This window comes from Miscanthus floridulus, chromosome 19 (genome assembly GCF_019320115.1).
Source record: "Miscanthus floridulus cultivar M001 chromosome 19, ASM1932011v1, whole genome shotgun sequence".
NCBI classification, from domain to species: Eukaryota; Viridiplantae; Streptophyta; class Magnoliopsida; order Poales; family Poaceae; genus Miscanthus; species Miscanthus floridulus.
Window position 1 is genome coordinate 47,251,300 of NC_089598.1, and position 14,883 is coordinate 47,266,182.

Sequence of the window (14,883 nt, forward strand, 5' to 3'; positions counted from 1 at the left end):
CGTTCGGTCGTTGTCTGACGGCCGGCCGGCTGGCTGAGGTGCTGCTTGCCTGCTTCTGATTTCCGACCTTTCCTCCGGCCGTCTGCCCGTCCTACACGCTACGCCAATATGCCCAGGAACTGCCAAACTGACAAGTTGCAAAGGGTAAAAATTCAATCTTGTTCTATTGCGATCACTGATCAATCATTTTTTTACCAGAATATTCCCATCAATAATGAGTTCTAGTTTGCGGAATCCCTCTTCTAATTTGACCGATTATTGCAGACTGCAGAACATCAAGGATCAAGTAGCATGAAGAGGAATAACAATCTTGCATCTCTATGGAATGCTCATGCTCAGAAACAGAAAGCACAAAAGGTGTCTTCTTCCACTCCAAATCAACTAATTATTCATGATCAGCAAGTAGGACCTGAAATTCCTTGTGAGGAAGAAATACATGAGACACAGGAGATGGAAGATCAAGAAGCAAGACCTGAAAATCCTAGTGACGAAGAAATACATGAGGAACAAGAGACAGAAGAGGGAATTTATGATGTTGATCGTCTTCCCCATGATCCTGGAAAGAGGATCCCCATCATCCAATATTCTGCCAATGAGCAAGATGCAGTGAGAAGAGGATATATTGCAAAAGGGCCATGCCAGCCAAGGACATATAATTTTCCACAGCGACAAATTGGTGGTAAGCGTCGCTTTTCGGTTAGATGGTTTGACAAGTATGATTGGCTTGAGTACAGTGTGGAAAAGGATGCTGCCTTCTGCTTTGTTTGTTATTTGTTTGCGGATACATCTAATTATGTTGGTGGTGATGCTTTTGTGAATAGTGGGTTTAGAAAATGGAACCAGCCTGCAAAACTTGACTTGCATGTTGGAAGCATTACAAGCACCCACAATGAAGCTGTTGAGAAATTTACTAATTTCATTAGGCCAAGAGCATCAATAGCAAGTACTTACATTAAGCACACCATAGAAGAAAAAGTTAAATATAAGGCGCGCTTAACCTACTCAATTGGTTGTCTGAGGTTTCTTTTGCGTCAAGGGCTGTCTTGTCGGGGACATGATGAAAGTGACACATCTAGCAATATGGGGAATTTTAAGGAACTCCAAAAATGGTTGGGTGAAATGTTTGAAGATGTTAGAAAGGTTACAGGACATAATGCTCCCAAGAATTGTCAGATGACTGCCCATTCCATACAAATAGATATCATTAACTGTTGTGCCAAAGAAACTAGCAAACTTATTATTGAAAATATTAGAGATGACTACTTTTCTATACTTGCTGATGAATCTAGTGATGTTTACCAAAAGGAACAGTTAGCTCTTTGCATAAGGTATGTTGACAAAAAAGGGAGGGTTACAGAAAGATTCCTTGGTATTGTTCATGTTCAGGATACTACTTCTTCAACACTAAAAGATGCAATAGTGTCTCTTCTTATGGAGCACAAATTGACATTATCTAAATGTCGTGGTCAAGGATATGATGGAGCTAGTAACATGAAGGGGGAAATCAATGGGCTGAAAACAAAAATCATGGACAAATCTCCTTCAGCATACTATATTCATTGCTCTGCGCACCAACTCCAATTGACTCTTGTTGCTATTGCCAAACAAAATGATGACTGTGTCGCATTTTTTGATTGTGTCACAAATATTTTGAATGTTGTTGGGATTTCTTGTAGAAAGCATCACATGCTTAGAGAAGCCCAGGCACAGGAGGTTTTGGAAGCTTTAGAACAGGGTGAAATTGAAACAGGACAAGGTTTAAATCAAGAGATGGGTCTGGGTAGGCCAGGAGATACTCGATGGGGAACTCACTACAAGACTATTTCTCGTATTATTGCTATGTATCCTACACTCCGAAAAGTTCTTGGGAAGATCTCAAAAGATAAATCTCAATCTGAGCGTATAAAAGCTCAAAATTGCTTGACAGTAATTGAGTCATTTGACTTTATATTCATGGCACACTTATTGCTGACCATATTTGGATATACTGATGAGTTATGCAAGGCTTTGCAAAAAAGGGATCAAGACATTATTAATGCTATTGAACTTGTTGAGATGACTAAGTTCCATTTGCAAGTGTTGCGAGAGGACAATGAATGGGAAACCTTTCTGAAGGATGTCACATCTTTTTGTGTTAAACATCGAGTCAAGGTTCCTGATATGGATGGTTTTTATGTGCCTGTGGGGAGACCAAAACGTTACTTTGTGAAAGTAAAGAATCTTCATCGGTTCCATGTTGAAATGTTTCTAAGTGTCATTGATATGCAACTCCAAGAGCTCAATAGCAGGTTTGATAATATATCTTGCTTATTATTTTATTATTGTTTAGCTTTTTTGTTTTTTCCTTTCGTAATAATTTATTTTCTCCTTACTGGGGCAGGTTTGATGAAGTTAATACAGAGCTTCTTGTTTGCATGGCTGCTCTAAATCCAGCTAATTCATTTGCTGCTTTTGATAAAGATAAACTTATGAAACTTGCAAAGTTTTATCCTCAAGATTTTACAAGTACAGATTTGGTCCAACTTTCTTCGCAGCTTAATATGTTTATTGTTGATGTGCGAAACGACACAAGGTTTCAACAAGTGAAGAATCTTAATGAGCTATCTATCAAACTAGTTGAGACAAAGAAGCATGATCGCTTTAAACAGGTTTATTTATTGCTGAAATTGGTCCTCATCCTTCCCGTAGCTACTGCAAGTGTTGAGAGAGTCTTTTCAGGAATGAACTATGTGAAGACCAAGCTTCGGAATAAGATGGGTGATCAATACTTAAATGATTGTTTGGTCACATTTATTGAGCGTGACTTTTTTCGACGTGTAAGCAATGAAGATATCATTAAACGCTTTCAAGCCATGGCGGAACGGCGTGTGAAGCTTTAGCTGGAAACTTGTATTAGTATATTAGAATTATGGAAAGTTGAAAACATGTAACTTATCACAACTATTTTATCATCGTTTAGTGATCTAATTATGTCGTGTCCATGTTCGTTGACTATATCGTTTTCGTCCATACCCCCATGATTGAAATCCTAGATCCGCCACTGACACCTAGGGTGTTACAATATTTGCAACGTCACCGATCGCTGGAGGAACAAGTTTCACAATTTCTAGGATAAGATCTAGAAATTTTTAGAGACTACGTAGGAGAGTCCAAGCCTGGCACAGATCTTTGTCCCACCTCCAAAAAGGAATGGACCACACCCAACACCCCCATCAGATCAAAACCCAAGCGAACAAGTTAGCCCGTCACCGTCTACACAATCCATACCTACCAACAAAGAGGATAAAAAAGGGGATCAACCACCAAAGCGAGAGGAGAACGACCACAAACTGACATTCCCAGAATATGATGGGAACGGGATCCGTCCCAATGTCTATATAAATGTGGAATTTTTTTAACCTAGAACACAAGGGAAGAGGAACAAACACACCTCGCAGCATTCAACTTACAAGGGGGAAGCTCTCACTTGGTTCATCGGATTGGAACAACACACTGGACAGCTGCAATGGTCGGAATTTGCAACGGCAATCAACAAACGTTTTGGCCCGCATGTCCACCATAACCATTTACACCAACTATCCGACACCAAACAAATTGGAGAACTGGATGACTACAAACAACCGATTCATTCTTAACCTAACCAAGGTACCTGGACTTTCTTCTTCTTAACAAGTCATGTTATACGCTGCAAGACTGACATCAACATTAAGGATCAACACGGAGTTGCAACAACCACCAGACCTAGAAATAACAATAGCACTAGCACAAAGATTCCACCATGCCACCACACAAACAAACATACCAGTGGAATCACCAATCGAACATCCTGATATACGGGTCTCCTTACATGCAGTCACAGGAATCACAACTAGCCAAACAATGCAGGTCCAACTGACTATCAATTGTCTTGATTTCCTCACTCTCCTGGACTCAGGATCGACACGTAACTTCATAGATTCAGAAAACCGCCGAAGCTCTGCACCTCAATAGATTAGAAGCACCCAACAACTTTACAATAGTAGTGGCCAATGGTAGCCGGATCAGTAATGTGGGGATACTCAATAATCTAAAAGTATAAATCGGAACAGAGATCTTCAATATTGACTGCTACAACATCAAGTTGGGAGGCTACGACTTTGTCCTAGGAGTAAACTGGTTGAGCTGCTTAGGGCCGATTGTACGGGACTTCCACAACCTCACAATGAAATTCTAGCATCAAGGCAGGCGAATCATGTGGACGAAGAATTTTGCTCCTTTGAGTTCAACCAATACTGGTATTGGGAATTTGTCCTTCAGGGTGTTGTTATTAAGAGCTCGGTAGTTAACATAGAATCTCCAGGATCCATCATGTTAGGACCAGTAGGATTGGTGATGAAAAAGGGGAGGTGTCGTATCTAATTACCCCCTACTGTAGCATAGCTTCACAGTGCTTTTCCAGTTCATTCTTTTGAATTTGAGGGTATCTGTATGGTCTGACTGCGGTTGGAAGTGCTGGTTTTTTAGTAAATCCGGTGGTCCTATTTCCTTTTTGGTGGCAGTCCTGTCGGTTCATTGAATATTGTGGAGAAACTGTCTAATAGAGGAATGAGTGTTAGAGTTGTAGTAACTACGTGGATGCGCTAGATAATTTTTTCATTTGAATTGGTTTAGATCCCAAATACTTATTTTAAACTAGATGAACACAAAATAGGGACGGCGAATATCCTAAATGGACACAAGTGTCGTATGGGTGGATTAGTTAGGAGACAAACGCGCGAAGCTTGAGGTCGTGGGTTCGAACGCTGGCGGCCACGTAGCATGCGAAAAATCATGTGACTTGCAACCGGCAGACGTGCAGCTAGCTGGTGGGGCTCTCTGGATGGACACGTAGTGCACGAAAAATCACGTAACTTGCGACCGTGTGGCTAGTTGGTAGGGGCTTCTCGAGGTTATAATAAAATTTGTTGCTATTTTTTTATTTGTTTTTGGTTTTCTGAAAAATCTCATTACTGCCGATTTTTATCATTGTCGCTTTCCTGCTGCAGCGAGGGGGCTTCGCAGTGAAGGTGAATTCTTTAGTAGTGTATTAAACTAGTCTAACTTTAGTCGTGACCGTCTTATGAGTAACTTTGGTCACGAGGCAGAATGTCCAGCCGATTCTCGATCGGTCAATCGCGAAGTCTCACTTAGCTTTTTGGTTTTTGATTGAGAAAATCTTATAGCCAGTCCTTGGACGTGTACGGTATCATCATTGACCCTGACACGCTTCTTCTTTATTTCAATAAAATGACGCAAGGAAGGAGTACGCATACCGATCCAACAGTCGGAGGACAACAAAAAAGACTTCTCCTCGCATAGCCTAATTCGTCATCACGAAGACTAGTTGAAGTTCGATCCCTTTACCCTTCTTGTCCCAGCTTCTAGTTCTAGCAGTACGGTGCTGGTTGAACTGTGACCAACATACAAACAGCCATGCCTCAGATGAAGATCACCGTCAGCCTCCTCCTAGGAGTCATCCACCCCCTCGCCGCTGCGCTCGTTGCTGCAGGCGGCGGCGACCAGTTCGTGTACTCCGGCTTCACCGGCGCCAACCTCACCATGGACGGCACGGCCACTGTGACGCCGGGCGGCCTCCTGGAGCTGACCAACGGCACGCTGCAGCTCAAAGGCCATGCCTTTCACCCTAGGCCGCTCCACTTCCGAGGGGGCCGCGGCACCGGCGCAGGCGCGGTGAGGTCGTTCTCCACATCCTTCGTCTTCGGCATCCTCTCCGCTTACCCCGACATAAGCGCCCACGGCATCGTCTTCGTCGTGTCCCCCACCACGGATTTCTCGACTGCGTTGGCGAGCCAGTACCTGGGCCTCGTCAACGTCACCAGCAACGGCGACGAGCGCAACAGGATATTCGGCGTGGAGCTGGACACCTTGCAGCAGGACGAGTTCCGCGACATCAACGACAACCACGTCGGCGTGGACATCAACGGCCTGATTTCTCTGCAGGCCAGCGATGCGGGCTACTACGACGACGAAGGGAGATTCAAGAACCTGACGCTGATAAGCCAGGACGAGATGCGCGTGTGGGTGGACTACGACGCCGGGAGCAACCGAGTCAACGTGACCTTGGCTCCCCTCGCCGTAGCCAATAAACCTGGCAAGTCCCTGATCTCGGCCATCTACAATCTGTCGTCGGTGATCACCGACACGGCATACGTCGGCTTCTCGTCGGCGACAGGCTCCTTCAACTCGAGGCACTACGTACTCGGCTGGAGCTTCGCCATGGACAACGTCTCGGCGCCATCTATTGACATCGCCAAGCTGCCAAAGCTACCCCGTGAGAGCACAAAGGCTGGCCGGTCCAAGGTCCTACTGATCGTCCTCCCAGTAGCATCTGCAGCAGCGGTGTTCGGCCTCGGCACTGCCACCGTTCTACTGGTGCGTAGACGAACGAAGTACACGGAGCTACGGGAAGACTGGGAAGTCGAGTTCGGGCCACACCGATTCTCCTACAAGGATCTGCACCGCGCCACCGAAGGATTCACGAACACGAACCTGCTCGGCGTCGGAGGGTTTGGGAGAGTCTACAAAGGCGTGCTGCCGATTTCCGACACGGAGATCGCCGTGAAGATGGTGTCGCACGGCTCCACCCAAGGCGTGAAGGAATTTGTCGCTGAAGTCGTGAGCCTCGGACGTCTCCAGCACCGTAACCTCGTGCGGTTGCTTGGCTACTGCCGTAGGAAAGGGGAACTCCTCCTGGTGTACGAGTACATGGCAAACGGAAGCCTTGACAAGTACCTGTACGGGCAAGACGGAAAGCCAACCCTGAGTTGGCTCCAAAGGTTCAAGATCATCAAGGACATCGCATCCGGCCTGCTCTATCTCCACGAGGAGTGGGAGAAGGTCGTCGTCCACCGAGATATCAAAGCAAGCAACGTGCTCCTGGACGGTGGGATGAACGGACAGCTAGGCGACTTCGGCCTAGCAAGGTTATACGACCATGGCAGCGACCCTCAAAGCACTCATGTGGTTGGTACCATAGGTTACCTGGCCCCTGAGCTTGCACGCACAAGCAAGGCAACCCCGCTTACTGACGTCTTCGCCTTGGGAACGTTCATCCTTGAGGTCACCTGTGGGAGAAGGCCTATTTTCCAGGATGCAAACAACCAGCAGGTTATGCTAGTCGACTGGGTGCTGGAGCACTGGCGCAGAGGAACGCTTGTTGACACGGTTGACGCCAAGCTCCATGATGACTTCGTCATCAGTGAAGCGTGTCTGGTGCTCGAGCTGGGGCTCATGTGCTCGCATCCGTTTGTGAATGCAAGGCCTAACATGCGGCAAGTGGCACGGTACCTGAGTAAGGAGCTACCACTGCCGGAGCTGATGCCTACAGACATGAGCTTCCACATGCTTGCACTGATGCAGAACGAGGGATTTGACTCGTACATACAATCCAATCCGTCGTCGTCGTCCAAGGCAAGCATCGGCAGCACAACTTCTGGCCTTTCACTGGGAAGATGATACATGCGAGTCACCCATATCACGTTATGATGTATTCACATATTTTTTTTCGCAATCAATATATAATATATGTATATGCTTGTGAACACGTGGTTGACATGTGTCATGTGTGTCGACTTGTGATGGGTAATTGTCGGGAGATGATCAAACTTGGTTGAGTTTAAGACTAACCTTAGCATGAGTGTGTGGGCAACATGTCTCTTGGTTGCATTGGTGTGCAGGTGTGGAGTACAAAGATGGTCGACGACCATGGAGAGTAAAAAAATTGGAGATGGTCAGGTAGATGGTCAGGTAGAGATGTGTCGTGCTGATGTATTGGGAGCGGTGAAAGATGGACGTGAAGCTTGGACCTAGGGACAACTAAGGTGGCCACCGTGGGTGACTGACACTTGGGGACATCGACAAGCAAGTGTACATGTGGAGGAGTAGAACATATTGACCAAGTCAAGACATTATTTGGCCAAGTTAAACGAAGGCGCAAGAGGATTTGGTGATCAGGCGGTCGAGTATGGACTGTGACACGTGTCGAGATCATGGAGGAGACATAGAAGATACGCTTCTCTAGAGGGGTTTGGTGGTCTAGGCCGTAAAACCACTGATGGACGATTTTTCTTGGGTTTGGGCCTCAAGACCCCATTGGAGTTCTGGATGAACTTAGAGGCGGCATGTTCGCGAAGCTTGCGTCAAGGTGAAGCAAAGTCATGAAGAACTCGTGGCTGTCAGATGATGCACAGATCTCAAGTTGAACCATTTCGCCCCTAGGTTAAGTAGTTCAGCCAAAATATCTAAGCGCTTGTTGGGAATGTGTAATATCTTTATTTACAAATAAGATATAGGAGGCTGCCCCAACCAGCCATCCCTTCCATTTTAGCTTTTTCTAAGTTACTAGGTTGTTTTCAGGAATAGCCGGACTTAGTTTTCGCTGTGTTTGAGATCCGTAGTGTAGAGAGTGATTCATCTGCTGTGTAATTTGACCTCAACAAGGACCAGATCTTTTTTGTGTTCGAGGATTAAGTTCTGAGTTCTTGTTTGTGTTTGTTTGTTTGGTTCTTCCTCTCCCCTTCTCCTTCTCTTGTGTGTTTTTGTTGGCTCTTGTGTTCCAACAAGTTTGGGGTTGTTTTGAGGGTTTGGATATGTGCTAGGACCTCTGATGAACATATCTACCTAGTGATTTGGGCAGATTCATCACGAGCACAAAAATCCACCCTTTGGAGGAGTTTTGAGAAAACCCCCAATCTCTTTGATGGATTTCGAGAATGTAGGAATTTGTATGAGTTCAAGGTATTTTTCATCTAAGTATAGCCTCTCAACACCCTCTGGAACACCCGTGCAAAGTTTGAGTTCAATCGAAGTCGATTTGAATTTTTGAAGGAAATTCCCGCAGGCTGATTCATACCGGAGCAGTCTGGTTTGATGGTCCGATATGCTTGCCTAGGTACAGTATTTTTGACCTTGAGTTTTGAGCTCAATTTTGGTGGAGAACTTCCTTAAGGTGCTGTGAGGTTGCGTCTAAAATTTCATAATTTTTTGACACAGTTTGGTAAGGTTTTCACATTTTCTCCCTAAGAGATGTGTGATGTCTGGTTCATACCGAACAGGTCTGAAATGCACACCGGACCGGACCGATATGCACACTGGACCGGTCCTGTTTGAACTATAAAATCAGTTTTTTCGTTGGTTCTTGCTCGATTTGCTTCTGCACCTTCTCTGTTAGGTTCATGCTACTGCCTTGGGTTCGTCTAGTCACCAGTTGACTTATGTGAGTGTGTGAGCATCTCGGGCTTTTGGAGATTTGGGGTCGAATTTGGGCCATAGGTCGAATTCGGAAGAAAATTGGAATCGACTCTCATTAAGCCCTCCTCTAGTCTCTTTCTCGATCCTTGAATGTTTTGTATCCAACAATATACTCCTAATAAGGCAGTCCAAATGCTTATAAATACAAGTAGTTTTTATGCCTATTAATTTATTTAGACACTACATATAAAAGCTATGTTGTCAATAAATAGTTTCTATAGAATAACTTTTTATTATCCAATTATAATCTTCTCTCAATCATCTACCTATCATGTCTTTTCATGTCTTAGTGAAAGGATCTAAACAATGCCTAGGGGGGGACTGAATAGGCGTATCTAAAAATTTGTGCGTAATCTCAAAGTCAAATATCAGTGACAGTCGACGCAAACAGCAGAGAGTTTCGGCACCTACGAGAATTGCACTACAAGTGCTAAAACAAACTTTGAGTGAAAGATATCTTACAAGCCCACTCCCTAGTGGTAAAGGTGAAGTGTTGGGTTGCTCTTTTGATGTCGGAAGGTCACCACTTCGTAGATTGAATCCAAACCCTAAGAGGAGAGTTGGGGAGGAAGACAGACCAATAAGAACAAATATGATAGCACAAATCACAACAACAACAAGCACGCGGGACACAAGAATTTATCCCGAGGTTCGACAACCCCACAAAGGAGCTCCTACGTCCTCATTGTTGAGGTGACCACAAAGGTCGGAGTCTCTTCCACCTCCTTGCCTCTCTCAAAGCAACCACAAAGGTTATTTGAGCTTTTCACTAAGAAATCAAGGGTAATACAAACTTTCCAAGGCTCTTCCACAAGATGGAAGCTCTTAGACAACGCCAAGCCAACTAGGGTTCTAAGAACCCAAGTAATAGACGCAAATCCAACCGGCTTGACGAAGAAATCAAGTGCTCAAGCTCGCCAACGTGTTTTTCTCACTCAATCCACTCTCCTTTCACTCAACACCCTAGGGGAATCGAAGATTGGAGCAAGGGGAGAGGTGAGGGGTGCCTTGAATGCTTGGGAGCTATTTTGGACGAAGGTTGGTGAGCAATGAATGAGTTTTTTTGTTAGAAGAGAGGAGAGAGCTATTTATTCTCAAAGGCAAATCCAACCATTCAGATATGAGTCGAAAGTTCCGACACAGATTGCCGAAACTTCCGACTCAACGAAAAAACATTGTTCACACAGACAGTCCACTGGGCTTGCTCGCATATCGTCGGAACTCCCGGCGATTGCCGGGACTTCTGGCAGTCGGGACTTCAGCTTCCGTCAGGACTTCCGACAGACATCAGGACTTCCGGCCTCTCAAAATGTGCTACTTTACCTTGGTCTAAGAAATGCAGGATGGGAGGGGGGAGGAGGGAAGGGAGAGCAGCAGTATTAGTATGGGTTACTAGGAGATAATTTTTTTTAAAGAAAATCAAACAAGGGGAAGGGGGAGGGAAGGGAGAGCAGCATTGATATGACCACGTCATCAACCAACATGTTACAACCTCCAATTCAAGTAACACCAACTCAAGTATCACCTACATCGACACCAGCCCAAGCCTTTGGTGGCCCAATTACACGTAGTCGAGTAAAGAAGCTACAACAAGAGGTGAACGCGTTACTTTATGAAGTTCAATTTAATATTAATGAGAATTATATACTGCCTAAGTCATGCACGTTGTTGTTGCTCAGGTTCACTAAAGAGAATGGCAAGAACACACAAGGTGATGACCACAGAGAAGAACCACACTCGAACCAGACCGGTCCCGTAGAACAGTCGGAAAGAAATATTCATAACTTTTGATTTCCAGAGGCTATGAAGGTGAATGAGCACATTTTGGAAAGCTTCTCGAGTCTACTTTCCAATGATGCTAACACCGACCAATTTGGACTTCTAACTAATGAAATCCGACTAGCTTAGTACATACTGATCAGACCTCTTGAAACTAACAGAACTGTCAAGAAGAAAATATCATAACTTTTTATTCCCGAAGGCTATGGAGGTCAATGAGGACTTTTTGAAAGCTTGTGAAATCTAGTTTCTAATGCTTCAAGGCCGACCAGATCCGACCAGTTTTAGTGTAGACTGCTCAGAGGGTTAACAGTCTTCTCAGGACATGATATTAGTACAACTTCTCATATTAAAATGTATCATTCTACAATGTTTCGTGGTGCATGCTATACATGGTGTGAAATCTTATCAAGTTAGCTTTCCAATGCAACCAACAACACATCATTTGGATTTTTCAAGATAGAGTTATTGACAAAACACTAAAGACTACGTAGAAGACCAACAGTCACGCGGAAACTACTTAGAAACTCATTTTGTGGAAGCTTGTTCACATAGCCTACCCTTTCTTTTCCTTTTCGTGTTTATACCTATCTAGGAGGGTTGTTCCTAGTATAAATATCCATGTACTCCTAAGCAAAAGAAAGACTTTTGATAATAGAAATACAGAAACCCCCCTTTGTCAGCTATGTGCTAACAAATATTGAGAGTGATCTCTACCCCTTTGCTCTTGTGATTTCCTTCACAGGATTTACAGAAGCGGCGGCTTCATCCGCTCCCAATTGGTGTTCCTACTCCCTTCGAGGTTTACCTTGATTGATTGTAGGTTGTGTTGGTTGGTTTCTTGAGAGTGTGGTTGGGCGAATCCTCGATTTAGGTTGTCGGTTAAAGACGGTGGTTGGCTTCGAGTTTTATTTGCCAGCTTGCACTAGTTATCGCTGTCTGCAGCAAGTTATCCGGCTGTTCTTCAGCTAGTTATCTAGTGATTGATCCTACATCGTGAAGATCGGGACCTCGCATCATATCATTTGGTATCAAAGCTTTCGTTACCACGGTAGGATTCTTTACCCTTAGCTACATATATTTTGTGTTCGTCCTATCCACTAAAAAGCCACAAAAATATTTGCCATAGCCCTTTGTTTCAATCTATTATTTTAGTGAGTTTTGTTAAGTTTCAGTCCATTAGAGTCTTGTTTTAGTTGCTGATCATATTTTTCCTTCGCATGTCCTTTGTGCCTCTTTCATATATCTGAAAATTCCCACAAAAAATCTAAAACCCATATCATCTCCTTCGCGTAAACTTTGATCCTATCAAATTATAGCTACTGGTTACTTTCGTTTCTATCATAAAGTGTGCAAGTGTTATATCTGATCCCTGTGTTTAGTTCTATAAAAAAAAGTGCAACAAAAAAAAAAGAGTTGAGAAAAGTTGTGAAAGAAAAGTTGAAGATCAGTTGGTTTATGTGCACAAGTGCTGAAAGTTTTTCATATCAAGTGAGTAACCAGTTTGCTATCTTTGTTTGGTGCAAATTTTGGTTGGGTCTGATTGCAACACTTGCATCCCAATCATACTCCTTGTTTGCATCAAATCCAAAATCTCTTTGCGCATGTGTTTGATCTATTTGCACCATTCATATCCTGTGGTCAGCACTAGGCAGAGAACTTCTAGTTTGGATTGTTATTTAACTTTACAACAACTAGATTTCATATTGCATTCCTTGTGTATCACTCCCTACCGAGCTCCACATACAAGCCATCATAATCGGTACTCTCTGGTCTTGTATTCACCTAGCCATCACTTTCGTTACCACCACACGTTGTTTTTCTGTAACCCGTAGGGACTTTATAAGAGCTTTGGTTGGTACGAGAGGTGAGGTTGTGAGAGCTACCAAATTTTTTTATATATTACATAAATACCTACTGTTCATATTTAGCTAACCTTACACAGGAGATGGGTGATGTTGAGATAGAAGATTGTGTTACTATGGCACAATTTAATGAACTCCGGCAAAGCATGGAAGAGAAGCAAGATCAGTTGACCCGAGATCTTTAGGCTCTTTTGACTAAAATCAGAGGGCATCGTCAACCTCATGATGGTGCAAGCAACCATGGTGAAGATGGAGAAGATAGTGATGAAGAGCTACTGCTAGAAGAGCAAGAGAACAAGAAAGGAGAAACCATGGTGCTACACATGGTAGAGGAAGAGGACGAGGTCAAAAAAATGATGACAATGATGAATCTGAAGATGTGGATGAAGATAATCATTCCCAATATCATGGTGGTCTCTGACGTCATAGAAGAGGCAACCATGAGGAGAGGTTTGGCAAATTGAAATTTACCATGCCAAAATTTGATGGAGGATCTGATCCTGAAGCTTACTTCACTTGGGAGTTGAAGGTGGACAAGATATTTCGCTTGCATAATTATTCAGAGGAGAAGAAATTAGCCATGGCATCTCTTGAGTTTGATGGATATGCTCTGATATGGTGGGAACAACTTCTGCGTGATCGAGAAGAAGGTGGAGAAAACCCTATTGCAACATGGGATGAGATGAAGCGAGAAATGAGAATTCGTTTTGTGCCGAAGCACTATCGACGTGATCTTTTTGATAAATTGTAGAATCTAAAGCAAGGAAGCCTCTCTGATGAGGAGTATTATAAAGAGATGGAGAAGGCTATGATTAGAGCCAATGTGTATGAAGATGAAGAGCAAACTATTGCACGTTTCATGGCTGGGTTACATCGCAATATCCAGCGCATTGTTGAGTTTCAGCCGTACCGTCATCTTATTGATTTGGTACATCAAGCAACTAAAGCTAAACGTCAATTGCAGCAAGATGCTAAGAACAACAAGCCCTTGTCATATGGCATGAGGACTATGTCTGGAGGAGGCAAGTCAATCTCAAGGTTTACTGCTGCACCCTCATCAGCGAAAAGCTCAAGCGGAGACTTACATTCTAATGTGCATGGTGTTTTTAGAGGGAAGAATGCTACTGCCCAAGGCATGAGCTCTAAACCATCAGCATCCACCACTACTTCAGTGGGTTCTATAGCCAAGAGTAGTGGGATTCAATGCTTCAAGTGTGGAGGTCATGGGCATGTAATCAAGGAGTGTCCGAATAATCGTATGATCATTGTGAAAGACAATGGAGAATATGAATCAGCTAGTGAAGAGGAAGTTGAGGAAGAGTATGATGATGAGGCTCATGAAGATGAGGAACATACTAGATGTGAATTTGAGCAAGGTGCTGCTCTTGTGGTGGCTCAAATTTTGAGCATTCAAATGAAGGAAGTTGAAAATGGATAGCGACATAATCTTTTTCAAACCAGAGCTAAAGTGCAAGATAAGGTAGTCAAGGTGATTATTGATGGTGGGAGCTGTCATAATCTTGCTAGTCGTGAGATGGTTGACAAGCTTGGTTTGAAACTACAGCAGCACCCTCATCCATATCATGTCTAATGGTTGAATGGTTCAGGAGATATTAAGATTGGTTATAGAGTAAAGGTTCCATTCAAAATTGGTGAATATGTTGACAAAGTAGAGTGTGATGTGGCACCGATGTCTGTGTGCCACTTGCTGCTTGGAAGACCTTGGCAATATGATCGATATACTCAGCATTGTGGGAGAACAAATCAGTACACACTAGATTTGAAAGGAAACAAGTTTGTACTCAAGCCTATGACGCCTCAACAAATCATGGCTAAGCACTTACAAAAGCAAACTGAAATTAGTCCGGCAAGTGAAGGAAGAGAAGAGCAAAAGAAATTGAGTGCCATCCACAATTCGGTGAGTGAGTGCCACAAGCCAAATTTGAGAGAT

General features: G+C 43.8%; 2 protein-coding genes across 2 annotated transcripts; both read left to right on the top strand.

Annotated features, from left to right (window-relative positions):
- Nucleotides 1-282: 282 nt before the first annotated feature.
- Nucleotides 283-2,998, top strand: LOC136525189 (uncharacterized). The gene is made up of 2 exons (XM_066518180.1): nucleotides 283-2,288; nucleotides 2,381-2,998. Exons 1-2 carry the CDS (start codon nucleotides 292-294, stop codon nucleotides 2,877-2,879), a joined length of 2,496 nt encoding a protein of 831 aa, XP_066374277.1. The 5' UTR covers nucleotides 283-291; the 3' UTR covers nucleotides 2,880-2,998.
- A 2,375-nt stretch (nucleotides 2,999-5,373) lies between these two features.
- Nucleotides 5,374-7,498, top strand: LOC136528494 (L-type lectin-domain containing receptor kinase SIT2-like). Its single transcript, XM_066521456.1, has one exon. It carries the CDS (start codon nucleotides 5,452-5,454, stop codon nucleotides 7,492-7,494), a length of 2,043 nt encoding a protein of 680 aa, XP_066377553.1. The 5' UTR covers nucleotides 5,374-5,451; the 3' UTR covers nucleotides 7,495-7,498.
- The last annotated feature ends 7,385 nt before the right edge of the window (nucleotides 7,499-14,883 follow it).

Bases quoted from the DNA above. Each gene is read 5' to 3' on its own strand.
- LOC136525189 (XM_066518180.1), top strand. From the start codon at position 292: ATGAAGAGGAATAACAATCTTGCATCTCTATGGAATGCTCATGCTCAG. The intron at 2,289-2,380 runs GTTTGATAATAT...TTACTGGGGCAG, and splicing joins CTCCAAGAGCTCAATAGCAG to GTTTGATGAAGTTAATACAG.
- LOC136528494 (XM_066521456.1), top strand. From the start codon at position 5,452: ATGCCTCAGATGAAGATCACCGTCAGCCTCCTCCTAGGAGTCATCCAC.